Consider the following 21,576-nt stretch of genomic DNA (forward strand, 5'->3'; position numbering starts at 1 on the left):
CATTATTTTTTATTTAAATCCAACTTATTTTTTTGAATAAAACAAGGCATTATATTACTAAACCACCAAATCACACTTTACAAAGGTCTAAGAAATAAAGAACAATTTTTTTTAATTAATTTATACATTCTCCTTTCCACAATCCAAAAGAAGCAAGAATACGTGGTGTTTTGTTTTGCATATATTCTGTAATGTCTTATCGAAAGATATGGATGTCGCAAAAAAATTTATTGAATAAAAGCTACTAGTAAACTTTATTGGAGTCAAAGATTAAAATTGATTTATAGAATGAACAACATTGTTCGTATCTGTCTCGACAATGATTATACGTCACTGTTGCAAATCTGCGAGAACGAAACCTGCTCTAACAGTCATTAACTCGGCCACAAAAACCTTTAGGAACACTGCACTTGAGCGAACAAAATCATACCTATTTCATCATGGCGATGACTCTCATTCCATAGAAGTTTGAGACTCCAATGATCGCTGCATCAACGTTGATTTTAACAAAACCCGGTGGTGGAGCACACCAGCAAATCACTGGAGGAGGAGTTACAAAACCTGGCATGGCAAGCCATGAACTGTAATCAAAGAATACTTGCATGAGTCACCACATCTGCAGTTTGAACAAAATGACCTTCAAAAAACATTTGGTCTCTTGCCAACCAAATGCTCCAAGCAATCTTAGCAAAACGGCAGAAACATTCAAATTATTATTGTTAAATTTTTGAAATCCTAATATTTGAATACGATGTCATTGACATTTGATTTTTATGCTTGTTTGCTGTGTTATTATTAGCTGAATTCTAATGTGAGTATAATACAAATTGGTTTTAGTTTTCGTGAGTTCAACAATGGCATCAAATATTTAGATTGTCAGATATTTTAAAACATTTTTTCCTGAGTATTTCCTTCAATTCTAGATATAAGATTTTAAAAACTCGATTTGCAGTGAAGGTAGGTCGAGATTATCATTATATTTTTATCGGCAAATCAAAATCGTATTTGCTTAAACGAATACTATAGATATATTAGACATATACCTAGTTGCGACACAATCAACAAGTAACAAGTTTCTCGTACAACTGCATCTCCTTTGAATAGTTCATAACAACATGCAATTTGATTCTCAAATAAAGCCTATCAAGATTTGTGGATGTATTCTCCAACATCTTTGTGTTCCCAACCGAGCACACACTTTCATTATTCGAGAAATAATCGGATTACAATTTAAACTTCGTAAAATAAAATATGAAATGAGGTAACAGCCGATGCGATGTTCTTAATCCGCAGGTTTGGGTAATAGCGAGTTCTGAAACTAAATTAAAATTAAAGAATCATCGAAATGAATACATCTGCATTCCATGCTCAACTCGTTAGAACAGCTAAAAAAAATTGGGAAATTTTGATACAGCTTGAATTTTCTGTGGAAAAAAGGGGAAACGAGAAATATTTATCTTTCTATACGTTGAGATACCATTAACGAACCCTACAAAAATTGCAATGCGCCTGTAGAAAATATATGCATGCTGCTGCCCTCATGAGCTAAAAATCCCGAGAAAAAGTATTCATCTGGCAAGCTTGTGCTGGAAATCCATGGCTATGTATCAGGTGTATGTATCTATACACAATCCTAATCGTCAGGATCCATTTCCTCGTCCTGCTCCGATGTGAGGACAGTGACAGGTTGGCTATTTTGATCCGATTCCAGAGGTCCTAAATCCATGTCATCTTCTGGCATTTCAGACTCATCAGCACTGTCATCTTGTGATTCAATGCTGTTTAGACCTTGTTCCAATCCTTTGGGGCACTCGTCTGGAGATTACTGCCCTTTCTTGAATGAACAATCTCAGTATTCTTGAGAGTTGCACATGAGCATTCAGGGATGGGGTGAGAAAGGAAAGACGTTGGTCTTGATAGAAGAAACTCCCGCATGATGCCATCTTCTGCTGTGCTTTTGTTTAGGTGTTCTCTGATGGAGAGTGTCCAATTGAATCGGGGATGGTAAAGATTATCTCGAGTACTATTGATCAGTTCAGTGAGATACTTCCTGGGTAAATAAACAGAAATACGGAAAACGAAATTAGAGAGGGGAAAGAAAAAATTGTGTAAACTATTAGTGTGCAAGACTGCAAGTATAGCCTCTTGAAAACTTTACGGTTTACCTGTCAGGTCTGTACGTTCTACTTGAAGCCATCTTATACAGGCGGTGTCCCATTATCAAGCCAGAAAAATCTGGCCATCCACTGCCATCATTGTCAAAACCGGGAAAGAATGCATCAGCTTCCACGGAAACAATATAATCAACAGCATCCCACAGTAAACGATGTGCTTGGTTTCTTAAATCGTTTGATGAAGGCTCAGGCTCAGAATTCTTCTCAGCAATCCAACCATACCAGCCTTCTTTTTCGTGTCGATAAATAGATCGGTCAGGAGGCGGAGGAAGAGGCCTAGGACGAGGGGGCCAGCATTGTCCCATTCTTTTTTTAATTGTTTTGCACTCTGTGCTGGAGGAAATTCAAAAGAATCCAGAGGAACTGGGGTTTCTGGGCCAATGATTTTGGCCAATTCTTGTTTACTGCACAAAGAAGTACGATCCACTAAGTTGGTGTACAGGGCACGCAAAGGAATCAGAACTCTTTGACCACCAAACGTTTCAGAACCTGCCAAATATATTCTAGTTCTCGGAGGGTAACCCAAAGCTCGAAGGACAAGTCCAACCTACATTATCATAAACAAAACCCAAGCTTTCACCTCAAATCTAATAACCACGTATTTTTGGTACGATAAAACACAAAAAGCAATGGTATCAAATTTGATCGGTGAAGCAAATGGAAAGACCAAACTGACTAGAAACTGGTGGGACTATAAAGAACAAAAGTCACCATAAGTATTAGGAATTACGACCCTAAAAGGCTGTCATACCCCAACTCCAGACTAAAATTTTATATTGCAGAATAGAGTAACAAGATGACAAGAGTCCATGATTAACTACACACGCATAAAAACTAAAGATGAAGGTAACTAACTGCAGTTCCTAGAAAAACTTGAATGGAGTAAGCAAAAGTGCACACCCTAAAGGTTGCAAATTTTTTTCTATATAAGAAAAAATATTTTATTAATAATTTAATAAGCGTTAATTCAAAAGGTTGCAAATGATGCAAAACAAACGTTTTTCTTCGTATACATTAAAATCATAGCGAACACAGAATAGGTATAGGTCAATAAATATTTGGTCGACTCGAATTGAGTCCTATTATTCTGGAGATCACCTGCAAAATCATCAATCTTAAGTTTCCAAATAGTTCGGGTATTACCATTTTTACTCTGAACCAGAAAAGGAAATAATTTCAAAAATAAATGATTGGCACTTTGAACGCTGGTACCTCTTCAGGCATTAATGGGCATGAACCATTTGCTTTTAGGCTGTGTGAATCCACACTTTCTTCTTTTATTAAGCCTTGTTTGATCATCTGTTTTCGCCGGAATTGTATGAGTTCTGTGTGTACGTCCTATATAAAAATTTAGCATAGGTGGTTAGGGCAAAGTTACAAAATAGACTCGAATAGTACCGTTCACTCCTATGACTAAGTAATTACAAATAGCATTAAAAGAAGATCTAGAGGCATGCATAGCAGATGGGAAGTGTAAGACAATACAATAGATGACTCCCATTATTACAACATTAATCACCAGATAAAGTAAAACTGTTTCGTTTGCAAAAATAAATAATAGGCTCAGCAAAAAAAATTGGGTCAAAGACGTCAAATTCAGAACAACTTTTTATCTTTTGTAATCTAGAAATCAGAAATTAAGAATATAGCTGATGAAAACTGGAGATGGATGACAAAAACATGATTAAGACGAAAAGAGACCTGGAAAAGTTCAGCACAACCATGATACGCTAGGATATCCCTCCTCAAACCAGGATAATAAGCGAGATATGGTTGACCCGACCCTCGTAACCTATGGAAGAAAGAAAAACATTGTAAGATCATAGCCTTATCAAAATATCATTCTTAAAAGCATACGTCAAACATTTGCATGAAAACCATCAAAAATTGAACCCGAATTCCAATCTGAAAAATGGATGGAATTATGCTGAAATCAGCAAGTATAATAACACTCTCTACGACAGTAATTAATCCTAATTCATCATAATAAATACCTTATTTCACCAGCACCAAGTAATTTAACATGCAAGGTACACTAAGCACACCATTTCACATGGAGCCGTAAGCGCATGGCGAGGTTTGTGGTTACTGACATAAGCCACACCATGCATGATTTTCTAGAATGTGTATATATAAATTAATTTTACTACAATCATTTGCAAACTGCAAACACCTAGGAACTTGAAATTGAGTCCAAATTTAGACTTGCTAAAGTTGGTTGAAAAAAAACAAAATCACAGAGGAAGCATCTGTGAACAGAGAGGGGATGACCGCCGCGGGACTTGTGTTGCCATGATGGGAAAAAAAGAAGTAAGAAAACTGTTGAGCAATTGATTTGCAGTGAGAAGCAAAAGAAAGAAAAAAGATTGTGCTATGCGTTAATCGATTAAGAGTTGGGGGTTGTGGGTCATTGGCTTGGTTTATGAGGATGACCATGGTTTATTTTTTCAAGCAGAAACAACCATTTTGGGCTTCTATTTTCCTCACTGGGCCTTTTGTATGACTTAAGCCCATCAACAACACCTCCAGCAATTCCAGCCTACTTCGAAATGACTGCTAGTCTTCGATTTGAAAAATTACTAAGAAAAATTTTTCCAAATCCTTCTAATTAAAGATAACTTTTCTCACAGCCTCAATGAGCTTCCACATGTCGGCTCCTGCTATTTTCATGAGAGATTAATTGTGGTCTCACTGCTTTTGCGAGACAAGTAAAACAATGAAGAGTCAGTTTCCAAAATTTTGTTAGGCGCCGAACACGGAATTATCCAGTTTGATGCATTCTGCATAATTTGTTATAACTTATAAATTTATCGAAGTTCTAACTAGGGTGTGAAATCAAGTGATGTAACTCTCCATTCAGTATTAGTAGAATACATCCATATACAGTATTTCAACAGTTTTGTAATGTGTGTACCAACATTCTGCGCATTGTAGTTCATTAAATAAAACAAATGGAAACAGATTCCCTTAGTTTCTCGTAACTAATAAACCTTGATTTAATAAAAACAGACCTTTGCCACCATAAATCATGATCACAAAGTGAGGAAAAAAACCATGGAAAGCAATCACACAACTCACCTCTGCACAATCTGGTTCCCAACTTCAACAATTTCTTCACGGAAATGAAGTGCGTGATATGCAACTCGACATCTTAGCCTTTGATACTCAACCAAGCTTGAGGGAAGGATTAACTAGGAAGAAACAGAGAGAGAGAAAATTCCTATTGTAATCAGAGAGAAGGCAAGGTCATAGTGAATCATCAAAGAACAGGAAACCACCATTATCACCTCTACGAAATGCTGATGGTATCATTAACAGCATAACAATGATTGTACTGCCCTGGATATAAATGACAATTTTTTTAGGTATTTATTGTCACCGTCTCTTAATATAATGACCCAAAGTAGATAACATACTGTTTCTGGTTACATCAAACTGACCCTTTATCTAGGGTACTGAAGATAGCATCAGTTTTCCATAATTGTGCATCAAATAAATTTTGTAGTTACACTCTTTAGTCTTTTTATTAGCTCAGATTTAGCGAGTAGCTAAAATCTCAAGTCCAATAGCCAACATTCATTGGAAGAGCTTTAAAGTCTTGTCGATCTGTATATCAGTACCTACGAACGTGATCAAGGTCTCTAAAACCATATTTATCTATTAGAGAGGATGTGTACCTGTAGGCATCCTCCATCAGTTAGTATCAATCCAATGACCTTAGCACTCTTTAATTTTGGTAAAACATCCTGCAGATAATAATTGGGAGAAGACAACCTTTTGGGTTTAAAAATTGGATATTGCTTGCGCCTCCTGGTCTCCATCAAGTCATGAGGTAGGTTTCTTGCAATAATCACATCATTTGCTAGGACTGATATGAATTGTTCCTCATTGTAAAGATATGAAAAACTCCTGAACTTGGAACTGCCACCAATATATTTAATGCCACTTAGAATTCATACAAGCAAAATGTAGTGTTTTTATTCATCCACCTTCATTTCAAACTTAGTAAAAACCTGATTCCTTTTGATTGAGTACTTCCCGGAATCTCCGGGATGACAAGAGTAGCATTTAAAAGCCTGGAAATTGCGACCAGATCACAGATCTAGCAAATTACCAGCCCATTAAGAACTTCACATTGAAAAAGAGAGGAAGATTTTTTAGAAGAGAATGCGGAGATTACTGAGGCTTTAATCTTCTCAAAGTCACCGTGAACTTTAGCATATATGAAACCATTGTTCTGCTCATGTGGAACTGAAACAGGGAAGAAATCAGTTTCCACTAAGTGTCAGAGTAGGGTGGGATTAAGGCAAGTTTTAGAGGGGTCTAATTAAATCAACAAAGTGAAACAAATCCCCCCGGTACTTTCATTCTTTTAAAAGGTAATAAATTTTCATTATGAGCTCACATCAGTAGATGTAAACAATGCACCTTCGGATGAACAGTCATCGTGTGCAACATTATATCCACAAACAGTGATTTCAAGCCCAAAAAATTTGAAAATTAAACAAATTATCAAAATGGGAAAAAATGGATTACATTGAGAAACAAACGCAGAGAGAACATGGTTGTCCGTTAGTGGTGACATATTGGATATCAGGCTCTGAAATACTGTGAGAGAAGTGGCAATTCCCAATAGAAACATGTACGGGAGATTACCAGGATATGGCATACTTCTCGTATTTGCATAAGGCTGCAAGGCCTTCATAGCTTTCACCTTACCCCACAGCTTCCTATATCCAGCACCCTTGAGAAGCATCCAACAAAATTATCCACAATCTGAATCGGTAGCAAGCCAATTCATAAATTTACCTTTCTTCCAGGTTTTTCGGGGTAATTCAAATCCTCGGTAAAGGCCGCAATGGAGCTATACAGCAACATACTGGCGCTGGACTTGGCAAGAAATAAGTGCGCCAACAAGGACATAAATGATAATACTAGTCCACCCAGGGCCGCCCATTTTATTTTGGATTTCATTATAACCCTTAAAGGCAGCCAAATTTGATCTTTGCTTCCAGCTTCCGCTACCCTACAAATTCGTATTCAGGGGGAAAATTTATATAAACCATAAACCCACGGCATAAATGTTAAACCGAAGCTCCAAAGGTAATACGACTATTCAATTCACTCAACTCCTTCAACAATCGCACACACAAAACAGCCATTCCGCTAGTATCATCAGTTAGAATCGATTTTGAAGACAAATATAGTCGAAATAGTAACAGACAAATTCATAAAGCTTGAACCAACAGAAAAATGTAAACAAACTGCAGTAACAGGAAAGTGAGATTGTTACTGACAGAATGGATCAAACAACACCATGAGACTGGAACCTCCCCAACAAATTATCCACTGTGGCGCAAATTACTGGCGCTGGGTTCATCACCAGATCATGGATCGGATAATTGACTCGGCAATCGACGCACCTACGGATCGACTAGCGTGAGGTATTGAATATAAAAGCAAATTGGGTTTATCCGAAATCACGAACCCTTTTCTGTGTAAAATCAACTCTTTTGTTGGATCGATGCCAAAAAAATTCCCTCCCCCACAATTCTTTGTTATCACTTATTATAAAGTATCTTTGATTCATTTAAATCTATCACTATTTATTAAGAATCTTGATAATATAACTAAAGTAGTTTTTTATATGAATTTAGTTGTAATACGGTATCACGAATCTTTATCTGTGAGCAGGTCAACCACACTGATATTTACAATAAAAAAGTGATACTCTTAGTATAAAAAGGTTTTCATTGATGATCTAAATAAGAGATTCCGTGAGACCGTCTCACATAATTTTTGCCATGAATTTATTATTTCAAATCGTCTCTTTGTCTTTTTTTCTTTTTAAAAAACTAAAGTTTAGTCGTTCTTTAATTTTTACATTTAACATTTGATTTTATTTAAATATAATTATAAAAAAGACTATTGCATGTTTATGTACTAGTTTTTGCTATCCACGTAATACTGTTCACACCCAACCTTTTTATTGATATTTTTTTTAAAAAAAATATTCTGAATTTTTCTTTTTTCTTTTTTTCTTTTCTTTAAATTTGCTTTTCGTCCATATTCGAACCGCCATGTTATTGGGTTCTTCAGAGGCAATGATATTTATTACATAATGATTTTCTCGTGAAAAAAACAGTAGGTCCATGGAGTCATACGTGTTCTGATGTTACTGATGATGATTTATTTTCGAAGTTTTCTTTACGAAAAAAACAAAATCGGAAATTAATGTAGTGGATTGATTACGTTAAGAAAATTGATTGATATTTTCCAAATGTTCACAATGTTTGAAATCTTGATGATTATTCTAGATACAGTAGTAAGTGCAAAAGAAGCATCTAAAAGTTAAAGCTCGTCAAAACCTTTTATCCGATCAACTATGTCACAAGAAAATATTGAATATATTGACTATATTATCAATTGAGAAATAAATTACTGAAAAATTTGATTAGTATTTTTAGCTTTAAATTTGCAAGACGTTTTGTAATGATTATTTTGTTCATGTTTGATCTTAATACTCAATTATAATAGAAATATTTGGATTATTGTGCATGGTTTAGTTTTTATATTGTTTTTAGTATATTGATTTAATTCAAAAAAATTATTATGAGTTTAAAAGAATATGATTTTTTTTTTAGACAAGTTTAAAAGAATATGAATATGCACGGTGATTTAGAGATTTTTTTTAAAGTTAGACGGGAGCCCAAATATTGTTAGAATCTCTGTCTTAAACGAAATACTAGAACTATGTTTTGTGGTATATAAACTAATCAGTTACAGTGCTCATAATCTGACATTCCAGCTTTCGGATTTTGATCTTACATAAGGAAGATTAAGATTCACACTTACAGATGTATACCATGTGCTACTGATCTTTTTTCTTCACATTGATGTATACATGGTGGTGTACTGATTACTGATATTTGTATCTCCTGGGGATGCTCAGCGTATCTGTAGTATTAACTTTTTACATATTTTAATGAATTTTTCAATAAAAAAAAAGAATTTTGTCCAATAGAAACCCAAAGTTCTTTCCGATTTTGGAAATTGTTTTCAGGAAGCCATGTGTACCAAGATCACTCTCAGCACGAATAGTCAATCCCAAAGTGATGGACAAACTAAGAATAAAAATACAGGCTCTTGAAGATATTCTTAGGGCATGTGTCATAGACTTCAGAGGAAATTGAAGTAAACACCCCTCTTTTGATTGAATCTGCCGATAACAATAATTATCGTAGAAGTATTGAAATAAGAGAGAAATCTATCATGGTACCTGAAGTGTTCAAGTAACTATTGATAAATTATCTATTATCAAGGAAAAACTGAAGAAATCTCAAGATCGACAGAAGAGCTGGGCCGATTTAAAACGAAGACCGTTGGAGTTTGAAATCGGTGAGAAAGCTTATGTTAAAGTTTCCCCTATTAAAGGAGTTATTATTCGATTCAGCAAATATAGAAAGCTAAATACAAGGTATGTCGGACCCTTCGAAATACTGAGAAAAGTGGGAAACCTAGCCTATCGTTGGCTTTACCACCAGGCATGTCGAGGATTCACAACGTCTTCCACGTCTCATGGCTAAGGAAGTATGTCCCAGATCCAAGTCACATTCTTGAAGTTGCACTGCTACTAATCGAAAGAAATCTGAACGAGGAGCTGAAGTATTAAGAAGTCCCTATTCGAATAGTGGACACCAAAGACCAAATAATTCGGTGACGAACTATTCCATATGTCAAAGTATAATGGTCCAATCACACCAAAAAAGAAGCTACTTGGAAGTTGGAAGAAAAGATGCGAGAACAATATCCTCATCTCTTTGAAGATCGGGCATAGCCAAGTTTCGAGGACGAAACTCCTCATAAGGTGGGAAGGATGTGAGGACCCAAGAATTAGCTACACAAAGTCATGAATTAAAACTCATTCAAGCCATGAATTCAAAGAGGAATTTGAAGGGACATAACAACATTTTAATGGTGTTTAAAGCCATAAGGAGGCCATAAACATGGTGGTAATGGTATTGAATGGTAGCCTCTTCACCTCTTCTCCATAAACATGGTGGTAATGGCATTGAATGGTAGCCTCTTCACCTCCCCTCCATGAACCTATAAATACCCCCAAGAGCTAAAGGAAACCACACCAAAACAACATCAAAAGTTTCTTTTCAAAAGTTGTAATTTTCGAGTACAAAAATTCTGCCCAATTTTAGAAGGTTTTTCTCATTGTTTTACACGCCCAAATCCAATCTCCACCGTTCAGAATAAACCTACTTGTGTTTGGAGAAACATATCCAAATTTCAAATTGATCCAACGGTTCAATTAGGCGCAAACATTTTTGCAAAGTGACTGGTCGGTGTCAAACTACAACTTGTTCATTCCAAGATTTTGGAATAATCTTTCAAGTAAGTTGGCTTTTGCTATGTATTTTTTTGTAACTTAAAATTTGTATAAGTATGATATGCTTGTATGTGTGTCAAATCATTTTCGAAAAATGCTATATTATGTATTATAAAAATCTCAATCGATGTACGATATGTTCTTCTGGTCTCGACGTTCTTTGAATCTGCTGAGTCCCCTCATAATTATGATAAGTATTGTTTGATGAATCTGATTTTGTAATACACTGTTATGATTCGAGTTGAATATGGAAAGATGACTGTAAATTCTGTTATGGCCCCCATCAGTGGGTATAAAACTGTGTTATGGCCCCCATTAGTGGTATAAAACTGTGTTTTGGCCTCACCCCTTAGAGGACTAACATATGGGGGACAATTTGACCATGGAGGACAAGATGAATAACAGTGTTCCGTTTGTTCTGATCTGATCTGTTCTGATAAGTTATGTTTCGCCCTTCGAGTCTGATTCGATTAATGTTTGATATGATAAGTTTTAAAAGTCTGTTAAAAGATGTTTTAAAATTATCTTTATATGTATTTGTGGTAATCGATCGACCCCCACTTGCTGAGTGTTTCTCAAAGCACTCGCCCCTTACATCTCTCCCCAGATAAGAATGAAGAACAATTGAACGAGGAGGAACATGAGACGTTATGGGGCTGGTGATCGCACCAAAAGATCTAGACTCAAGACTTTGTATTTATTTCGCTTCCGCAATTCTGATGTAATTTTCGTTTTGTTGTCATTGTAAAGACAATATTTAATTATGAAAAAGACTGGTGTTTGGCTATTTGCTGCGAGGCTTAATTGTTTTCTTGTAAATTGATAAACAATGTCGGATGTCACCGACTCCTCGGTCTCGGGGCATGACAGTTTTCAACTTCACTTTTATATTGAAAAAATTTGTCAATAGCTTCATCCTTACTTTTGAGGAGATACACATAACAAAATTTGTGCTATCGTCAACAAAAGTAATGAAGTATTTATTTCCACAACGAGTTTGTATACCTTTTAAATCAAATATATCACAGTGAATTATATCAAGTGGTTCGATATTTCTTTCAATTGTTCGAAAAGATGATCTCGTTAGTTTTGCCTCAACACAAGTTTCACATTTTTGTTGTTTATCAATTTGGAATGCAAGAATGCTTTTCATATTAATTAGTCTACGAATTATATCGTAACTAACGTGTCCAAGTCTATCATGCCATAAACAAGAAGACTCAAGCAAATAAGCAAAAATACTAACTTTATTCATCACAGGCTTAATAGCCATTACATTGAGTTTGAATAAACCATTACAAACATACCATTTGCCAACAAACATTCCACTTTTCGACAAAACCACCTTATCTGACTCGAAGACAATACGGAAGCCATGCTTGTTAAGAAGCGACTCGGACACCAAGTTTTTACGGATGTTCGGTACATACATCACATTGTTCAAAGTCAGTTCTTTTCCAGATGTCATCTTTAGGACAACTTTTCCTTGACCTTTGATTTCAGAAGTGGCGGAATTTCCCATGAATAGTTTTTCCCCATTCTCATATTCTTCAAGAGTTGCAAACATCTCTTTGTCCGAGCAAACAAGACGAGTGGCACCAGTGTCAATCCACCACTCTTTTGGGTTAGAACCCACCAGATTAACTTCTGATATTACAGCACAAAGATTCATGTTCGAAACCTCTTAAGATATGTTCTCTACCACATTTACCTCTCGGTTTCTCTTTGGCTTCTTACATTCAGATGCCTTGTGACCCATACCATCACAGTTGTAGCATTTTCCAGAGAATTTCTTCTTTGAAACGCATCCTTTGGTCTGAGGTTCAAATTTTTGTTGGAGGGAGAGAAGTTTCTCTTTTTCGAGCCTTGACCATGCTCGACAACATTTGCCTTAGCGTCAACAGGAGAAAACAGTCGTCTTTCTGAACTCTTGTTGTCTTCCTCGATGCGAAGTCGAACAATGAGCTCTTCAACATTCAACTCCTTTCGCTTGTGCTTTAAGTAATTTTTGAAATCCTTCCAAGCTGGTGGTAGCTTCTCAACAATAGCAGCCACTTGGAATGATTCACTCAAAGTCATCCCCTAACCATGAATCTCGTGATGAATCACTTGGAGTTCTTGAACTTGGCTGATAACCGGCTTCCAGAAAGCGGTCAACAAGAAACTTCTTGGCCCCGGCATCTTCGGTTTTGTACTTTCTTTCAAGGTATTCCCAAAGCTCTTTAGCCGATTTCTTTTCGCAAAACACTTTGTAGAGCGAATCGGCCAATCCGTTTAGCACATAGTTTCGGCATAAGAAATCAGAATGATTCCATGCCTCCACAGCACTAACAGATTCAACATCTCTCTCACCCTCGTTGAGTTTAGGAGCATCTTCAGACATGAATCTGGCCAGGTTCAACATCGTCAAGTAAAACATCATCTTATGCTGCCACCTTTTGAAGTCCATACCAGTGAACTTTTCAAGCTTTTCACCATGACTGGCTGGGACAACAACCGCAGCAGCACGTGGGAAAACATGAGGGACAACTTGAGCCACAGCAGAGATAACATAACCAGTTTCCCTTTGCACGCTGGTTTCAGTAACTATATCTGAAACAAACCACGTAATGAGTAATCTGTTTTAAGTTTGTTGCACAATATATCGAATGGTACAGTACAGATAGGTTTTTATCAATAAAACCAGCGAGCAATATAGTGAAGAGAAAACAGTAGAGAAACAATATAAATGAAGTAAACCAAACCGAAGCCTGTACAAAGTACAGTATCCTTAAAACAGATTCGTCCCCTCCTGTATGTGCTTCGAGGATCGTCTTGGACGTCTGTTTCCCAGGACACAACGGAACAACTAGCAATGACTTAGCACGAGACAGTACTACGGCGAACTGAAAAACGTACATTTACTTTATCACCGAGATTTAACGGAGGCCAAATGAAAAGCTAACAATATGACATGCAAAAGAATACTTGAAAGAGAAAAGGTTTTCATGTACATGAAATGAGGAAATGAACACACTATTTATAAGCCCCAAAATGCACACCAAGAGTCATGGAAGATTAATTAACTCAATTAATATTCTCATTAACTCAAGAATATGAAGAGCCAAAACTCTTCAACTAACTCAAGAATGTGGAAAGTCAAATGACACTTCCATAATAATGAGCCACAACTAACTCAAGAATGTAGAGAGTCAGAAGACACTCTCACATTCATGAGACATAATATTTATTCAAACTCTAAATTTGATTAAAATTTCCAACAAAAAGAAACAAACAAGTCGAGGAAAAAGTTAAAAAGATACGTAAGGAGGATTTATAACATAAAGATAAAATTGTTCTTGAAAACACTCTAATATTTGAAGGTCTGCAAGGAAAAGATCAAAAGAAACTTATCATGGTCAAATTATGCCCATTTTTTAGGAAAAATAATAATATCTCATATTTAAAATTGAACTTCAGTTCGAAAGGTCAAGAAACCCGATATACTATATCAGGCTTTCATAGACAGTCATGAACATATATTCGGCATAAGGTGCAGAAATATCTTACTAACTTCCATTAGATATTGTTATACAATGGTATGATATTGTCCATTTCGATCTTAGGCTATTATGGATATGTTTTTTGTTTTTTTTACCCAAAAGATCTCATATCAATAGAGATATCATTTCATCTTATTAACTCATGGTCTTCCTCTTATTTTCAATGTGGAAATTTGGTTGCTACGACTCACTGTTCTGTTCATACGTCACAGATCCTGCTTGCTGTTACATACTGCCAGTTAATCTAAATGGATTAGGATCGAATGAATGGATGCTAGACGTTGGAGGCAGTTTCAACGATTGGAAGTTAGAAGTCCATTAGCCCTGTTTTAGTTAGCTGATTTGTACTCTATATAAAAAGAAAAAGACAAATACATTCAATTTTAATTCGATATACTTTCAAGATAGTGATTATCTCTTCTTCTTCATTGAGAATTCTCTTATTGAATTGAATTGGCTTTACATGGTACCTAGAGTCACAACACTTATATATTACATTGCCAGAAGCACCTTACGTGAACTCATGCGCTCATGAGAACAATATAACGTTTTCACCAACGAAATTATCGAGGAGAGAGCTCAAGGTATAGCCTCGATCGATCCATCCAGGTTTGTTCTGAATAACCAAATCAAGTTCTTGACAAGTTTTGGTCTTGTTGCTGATATAGAACAGTGAAAGGAATATTTTATTCCTAATTAAAATTGAGATTGTATTCCGATTTTGCACTCCTAGCCAAAACTGATAGATTTGCTTTCCTTGATATAGTGAATCCTTTTATTAGGATTTATTTAATTAATTTAGGAATCTATCTATAAGATATAGTGTAGTTACCTTTGGATTAGAGTTTGATTCCTATTAAACTCTTCTTTCCTTGTTTATAGGTGGGAAGGATCTATGAAGATCTAGGTCAAAGAAAGGGACTATATATAAGTGGGAAAATTATCAATAAAGTTCTCAGAGAAGCAGGAAGATACGCTGACGGCTACAGAGCTTTGCTGAGGGAGATTCAGGTTTCGAAGATTTGCAATAGGAGCAAGAGTGGTCTGCCGATCTTGTGACAAGTGTTGCCGATTGGTGTTGCCAACACTCGAAGAACAACACTGACACAGAGTATTGGACGAAGAGTGGTTTCGTTTGGTTTTAAGAAACACGCTTTTTGTTTCATGCATCTAGTTTTTATGTGTTTTATTTTGATGCATTTAAATTCCTTGGAGTGTCAAGGAATCTTGTTTTGGTATTCTCACTAGTATTGTTTTGGTGTAAACGATTTACATAATTTTTCTAGTGAATTTCTTTCCATGAGGCATCGCACAAGTATTTGTACTTGTGCATAATTTAAATCTTGTGTTTAGTTATTAAAATTATATCTAAGTTAAATTACAAATTTCCGCTGTTGTGTTGTGTGCTGGTGTTGTCAACACCGAGCACAACACCCATTTCTGATATATTAATATTAATATTTATTTCCTGTTAATTTATGTGTAACAATTCTTTCAAGTGGTATCAGAGCCGGCACTTGATACACTAAGTGATTGATTCTGTCGTTTCTGTTGTTCGTACAGGAAATAATCTGAAATATAAAAAAAAAAAACCGATGGATTCGCTAGCATCAAGTACTGCATTTAGACCACCTGTCTTGGATGGCTCAAACTACGCCCTCTGGAAAGTTAAGATGAGGATGTACATCAAATCCATCGAAGAAAGGGCTTGGCAACGAGTCTTAGATGGTTGGTCTCCACCAAGAATAGTTGACGTTGATGGTGACAGCAGAAGTAAACCAGAAAATTCTTGGACCGATGATGAAGTCCAAACCTCAAACTTTAATTCGAAGGCACTCAATGCCATATTCACCTCTATTGATGTCAACATGTTCAGCCTAATTACCAACTGTATCTCGGCCAAAGAAGCCTGGGATATATTTCAAAAGCACTGTGAAGGGTCTGACAGTGTTCGCAGAACCAAACTCAGAATGTTGACCTATAAATTTGAAAGTTTAAGGATGGAGGAAAACGAGACTATTGTGGAATATGATCGTAGATTACGCGATATTACAAATGAGGCGTTTAGTCTTGGTGATCCTATGTCAAATGAAAGACTGGTTAGCAAGGTCCTGAGATCTCTTCCTGAGCGTTTCAATATCAAAATCTGTGCTATTGACGAATTCAAGGACACCTCAACACTTAATCTGGAAGATCTTATTAGCTCCCTCAGAACATTTGAGATAAATCTGGACTTACAGAGAAGAAACACTGGGAAGGCTGTTGCTTTACAGACCACTGATGATTCTGTGAACAACCTAATTCAAGAGGCGAAGTATTCTGATCTTGACTGAAGAATCAATCTCCTTAATCACAAAGAAGTTCGGTGACTATCTAAAAAGAATGAGAGAAAAAAAAAAGATGGTATCCACATCAAGACCACATTTTGTTCCTTTTGAAAGAAATAAAATAACTGCATCAACTCAAGGAAGTTTCAGATCAAGAAATGATTCATCAGGTTGTACAGAAACAAATAAACTTGATTCAGTCCAATGTCGAGAATGCTCTGGATTCGGCCATTATACAAATGAATGTGCCAACTGACTCCGCAGAAATAAAAACATGATAGTCTCCTTGAGTGACGATGACACCGATGAAGAAAGGGACTTGAAGGAAGGAGATGATTGCACTTCACTATCTGCCGTTCAGAAAGATATATACAAACTACAGGTCAATCCTTCTGGTGTTGCAACACCTGGCCGTAACACTGTGACAAAATCACTGTGCCTTAATGCCAAATCAATTGAGAACTCTGATGTTGAAGAAATCCAGGATTCTGACCATGAAGAACTCACTGTTGAGATTGTGCAGATGATGTACGAAGAGCTATATGGTGATTGGCTCAAGAGGAATGAGACAAATACAATGCTTTCAAAATAAAACACTGATCTAAAAAATAGTTTGTCACGTCTTGAAGTCCTGCTGAGTAAAAAGGATCTTGAACTATGCAAAGTCAAAGATGATCTTGAGAAGGCTTCGAAGACCACTTGCCAAATTCAATTCAAGCTCGTCTAAGCTTGATACAATGCTCACAATGGGTAAGGACGGAAGAACCGGTCTTGGATATGTTGAAAGTATATTTGAACATGGTGAAACATCCAACGCTGGTTCAAAGACTCCAGTATTTGTGAAGGGTGTTAAAGACTACACTGTCCCCGTAATGTTGGATCCACCTACAAAAACTGTACCAATCAAAAAATTAGCCTCTGAACAGAAGCCGAATTCATCAAGTCAAACTTTCTTACCCTCAAAAGTTCTCCCTTCATCAAACAAGGCTCATGCCAAGAAGAAAGTATCAACTTCTCAATCACAACAAAGAAAGCGTCGTTTCGTATGTCACTACTGTCATAAGTCTGGACACATCAAACCATTCTGCTACAAATTACGAAATGATTACCTGAATTGGTACTCAAAACAGGTGTTGCATGAAGTGTTGCTCAACACCAAGCACAACACCACTGTCAAGAAAACTTCCACGAAGCAAATATGGGTACCTAAAACTAGAATTCAATGCAATGTCATTTATACTTCTCTGAAAACTAACATTGCAGGAATATGATACTTTGATAGTGGGTGTTCACGCCACATGACCGGAACCAAAGAATACCTCACTTATTATGTTGAAGTAAAAAGTGGGCGTGTAACTTACGGTGGAGGTGTTAAAGGAAAAATTTTAGGCAAAGGAACCCTGAAAGTTGAAGGACTTCCACAACTGCACAATGTTTTACATGTTGAATGACTAAACTCAAATCTAATCAGCATAAGTCAACTTTGTGATGATGATTTGCATGTTAAATTTAACAAAAATAGTTGTGAAGTTTTCAATAATGCTAATATATGTATAATGACAGGTGCTCGTTCTGCCGACAATTGTTACCAATTGGGAGAAGGTGATGACTGCCAAAGTGCCAAAACAAATGATCTGGATCTTTGGCATCAAAAGTTGGGTCATGTGACGTAAGGCTTGAGATTTATTAGTCTTCATTGATGTGAGCCTCGAAAGATATGAGTATGCATGATATAAGATGAGAAGCACTAAGTGAGATGGGACCGGAAGAGACGAGAAAAGAGATACAAAAGAGTGTGCGAGATGAACTCTCGCGCATATGCGCTACTTATAAGATGAGAAGCACTAAGTGAGATGGGACCGGAAGAGACGAGAAAAAAGATACAAAAGAGTGTGCGAGATGAACTCTCGCGCATATGCGCTACTTCGCCCGGCGCATATGCGCGAAATGTCCAGAGGGGTTGGCGCACATGCGCGAATAGATCCGCGCACATGCGCGAAGGGTCCAGAGGACTTCGCGCATATGCGCGAGATGAGGCGCGCATATGCGCGAGGGACAGATTTGCAAATTGCCGAGACAATATGTTTCGCGCATATGCGCGAGTTGAGGACGCGCATAAGCGCGAGAAATCCAGCATGCACACTAAGTTGACACATGGCATGAGCTATATAATGTGCAACACTTTCATTTCTTCATTTTATCAGCAAGAGACGAGAGAAGGAAATTCTGAAAAGTTCTTCATTCCATTGTATCCTAGAAATTGATTTATGCAAGATATATTTATCCGATTTTCGATCCAAGCTCATATCCGTGCTCCTTACGTTGAGGGCTACGAAAGGATGTAAGTATTTATATGTTTCAGCATGTTTTGAAAATTTCATGTTGGGGAAACCTTAATATGCTTGTAGATATATGTTATTATCGTTATAAGCAACAATTATTCGCAGTCGGATCGAAGAACCGATGTGTTGTGTGATTGTTATAGAATTTCAATATGTTTGGATAGAGATTATACAGATTTTGAAGTGTGGTGGATAGTTATTGAGAATTGGGAATTGTTGATATCATATATGTGCTATTTGAATTAAATTGGTATTACAAGATCACGTCGTTATGTCGTCGAAATATACCGAGAATGAATATTACTACATACTTGTATTGGTTGAGCGGAATGTTGATCTTGTACCTATTGAACATTGCCATTTCAGATTCATTGTACTTCACTTCGACTCCGAGACTTCTACATCGATAAAGGTTCAACAAGAAAGGTATAATTCATGTTTGATTGGGGAGACACATCTCAAATGAGATACAATTTGAGTTTCCCAACAAAATCACATACTAGATTGTGTTTATATTTTGAATGTTTATGCCTTGTTTATAGATTTATATTCAAGCCTTGAGATAGGAGTCATTGACAGATTTGTCAAACTAGATGTTCGGTAGTATCGTCGCATTGGAGCAGTTCGACTCCGTGTGTAGACACTCGATACAGACATGACCGAAATCTAGGAATAAGACGTACCGTTACCCCGATTGGGAGGTTATGTGACAGACAGCGACGTCTTATTCACACCGGGATCCCTAGAGTAGAGTCGAATTGAGTCAAGACATGATTTGATTGAGATTGCATGCTTATATTTATTTGGTTTCATATACTATGGAACCTATTGCTTTTGATGTTATTCATGATAGTTTGTTTCATTATTTATATTTTGTTTATGCATGCATACCATGTTTTATACTTGGATTTGTTCTCACCGGAGTTTCCGGCTGTTATTATGTCTGTATGTGTGCATAACAACAGGTGGGGCAGGATCAGGGTCACGACCGAGATGAGATCGAGATAGAGTGGTGACTTCGGGCGAAGAGGACTGCTAGTGGTTATTGTACTAGACTTGTACTACTTATGATTTGTAGATGGTATGGTATGGAACTTTAGTTTGTATGGATGTATTAGAACAAACCATGTATTTATGTTTGTTGTAATTAAATAAAGAGAGTTCTTATGCTTGGTTTATATACATTTGATTTAAGGTTAAAAGCAAAAATTTGACCCACGTTTTCTAAAAACGATCCGATTAATCCCGTAAAGAATTGAGTTAGAGCCCGGGTCCCCACAACAGGTGGTATCAGAGCAGTAGGTTCTGTAGACTGAGATAGAATAGAATGAGCGGGGTAGATCGAGTCATCTTCCTTGCTTTTGATATGCTAGCATGATTTATTGCTTTCCTTATTATATGTTGTATTGTATCTGAGTTGATTTACAGCATATAATTGTCAAGACTGAATCAGAACCGATTCTGGATCAGCGTATATGATCAGAGGAGGGCTGAGACAGATTATATAGATTGTATATTAATCTGTTTGATATTCAGATATGCCGCCTAGAAGAATACCGCAACCGGCTGCAGGTCAAGTGCCGGAACAAGGTAGTACGTCCGGTACTCAGATGGACGTGACTGCTACACCAATGGAGACTTTGTTGAAACGGTTCCAGTCTTTTCGACCACCGACTCTGAAAGGGACAGAAAATGCAGTGGATTGCGAGAGCTGGCTAGACGATATAGAGATGCTGTTTGAATCTCTTGCCTATACAGATGGACGGAGAGTGAAGTTAATTGGACATCAGTTGCAAGAAGTGGCCAAGAGCTGGTGGCTTACAACGAAACGAGCATTGGAGCATAGAGGTATCAATATTACTTGGAAAGTATTTAAAGATGAATTTTATCAACGTTTCTTTCCAGTGTCATATCGAAAGGATAAAGGGGCAGAATTTGCAAATCTACGACAAGGGCAATTGAACTTTGAAGAATATGTTGCCAACTTTTCTTCCTTGCTTCGATTTGCGCCACACGTGGAAGGAAATGATGAAGCGGCCGCAGATCAGTTCATTAATGTTTTGAACCCAGACATCTTTACTTTAGTGAACACGGGCCGACCCAATACTTTTTTTGATGCACTGAACAGAGCGAAGGGAGCAGAGGCTGGCTTGATTAGGCAGCGAGGGGCTTCTTATAGTGCTCAGAGTCAGAGACCGCCACAGCCCGCCATACAGTTTCCACCATCTCCTCCTCGATTTGATAGTGGAAGCAGTAGTAGCGGCAAGAAAGATTTTTTGAAGGCTAAAGGTAAACAGGTTAAGAAATCAGGTAGCAGTTCATCGAGCTCCAGTGGATCCCGACAGAGAGGTCAGGGTCAGAGTTCAGAGTATAGTGGTGTTTATTGCAGTTCGTGTGGAGGCAGGCATGTCACTGAGCAGTGTCAGGGAGTCATGGGACGCTGCAACATTTGTAGACAGCAAGGGCACTTCGCTAGGGTTTGTCCCCAGAGAGGTGCACAGCGATCCCAGAGTGTCGGGTCATCGGCATCAGTGCCTCAGATGGAGAGACAGACGTCCGTACATTCATTACAGCCGCCATCTGCACAGTCCCAGCAGAGATCAGGAGGTAGTCAGATCATGAATCAACCTCCTAGACAACATGCTAGGGTGTTTGCGCTGACAGAGGAGCAAGCCCAGGATGCGCCAGACGATGTCATTGCAGGTAACTGTTTTCTTTGCGGTTATCCTGCATATGTGTTGATAGACACAGGTGCATCGCATACATTCATCTATGAACATTTTGCATTATTGC

At 37.2% G+C, this 21,576-nt stretch overlaps 1 protein-coding gene across 1 annotated transcript; it reads right to left on the minus strand.

The window, feature by feature from the left end:
* Nucleotides 1-1,577: 1,577 nt before the first annotated feature.
* LOC142514350 (protein EMBRYO SAC DEVELOPMENT ARREST 30-like) lies at nucleotides 1,578-12,244 on the minus strand. The gene is given in 15 exon segments (XM_075619761.1): nucleotides 1,578-1,815; nucleotides 1,818-2,050; nucleotides 2,166-2,461; nucleotides 2,464-2,721; nucleotides 3,387-3,512; nucleotides 3,876-3,966; nucleotides 5,253-5,365; nucleotides 5,852-6,095; nucleotides 6,188-6,276; nucleotides 6,355-6,425; nucleotides 6,831-6,918; nucleotides 6,984-7,200; nucleotides 7,472-7,480; nucleotides 10,216-10,280; nucleotides 11,819-12,244. Coding segments are annotated over 15 exon segments (2,508 nt in total). The 3' UTR covers nucleotides 1,578-1,633.
* Nucleotides 12,245-21,576: the final 9,332 nt, after the last annotated feature.

The sequence above is a fragment of the Primulina tabacum genome, chromosome 1 (assembly GCF_025594145.1).
Source record: "Primulina tabacum isolate GXHZ01 chromosome 1, ASM2559414v2, whole genome shotgun sequence".
Lineage (NCBI taxonomy): Eukaryota > Viridiplantae > Streptophyta > Magnoliopsida > Lamiales > Gesneriaceae > Primulina > Primulina tabacum.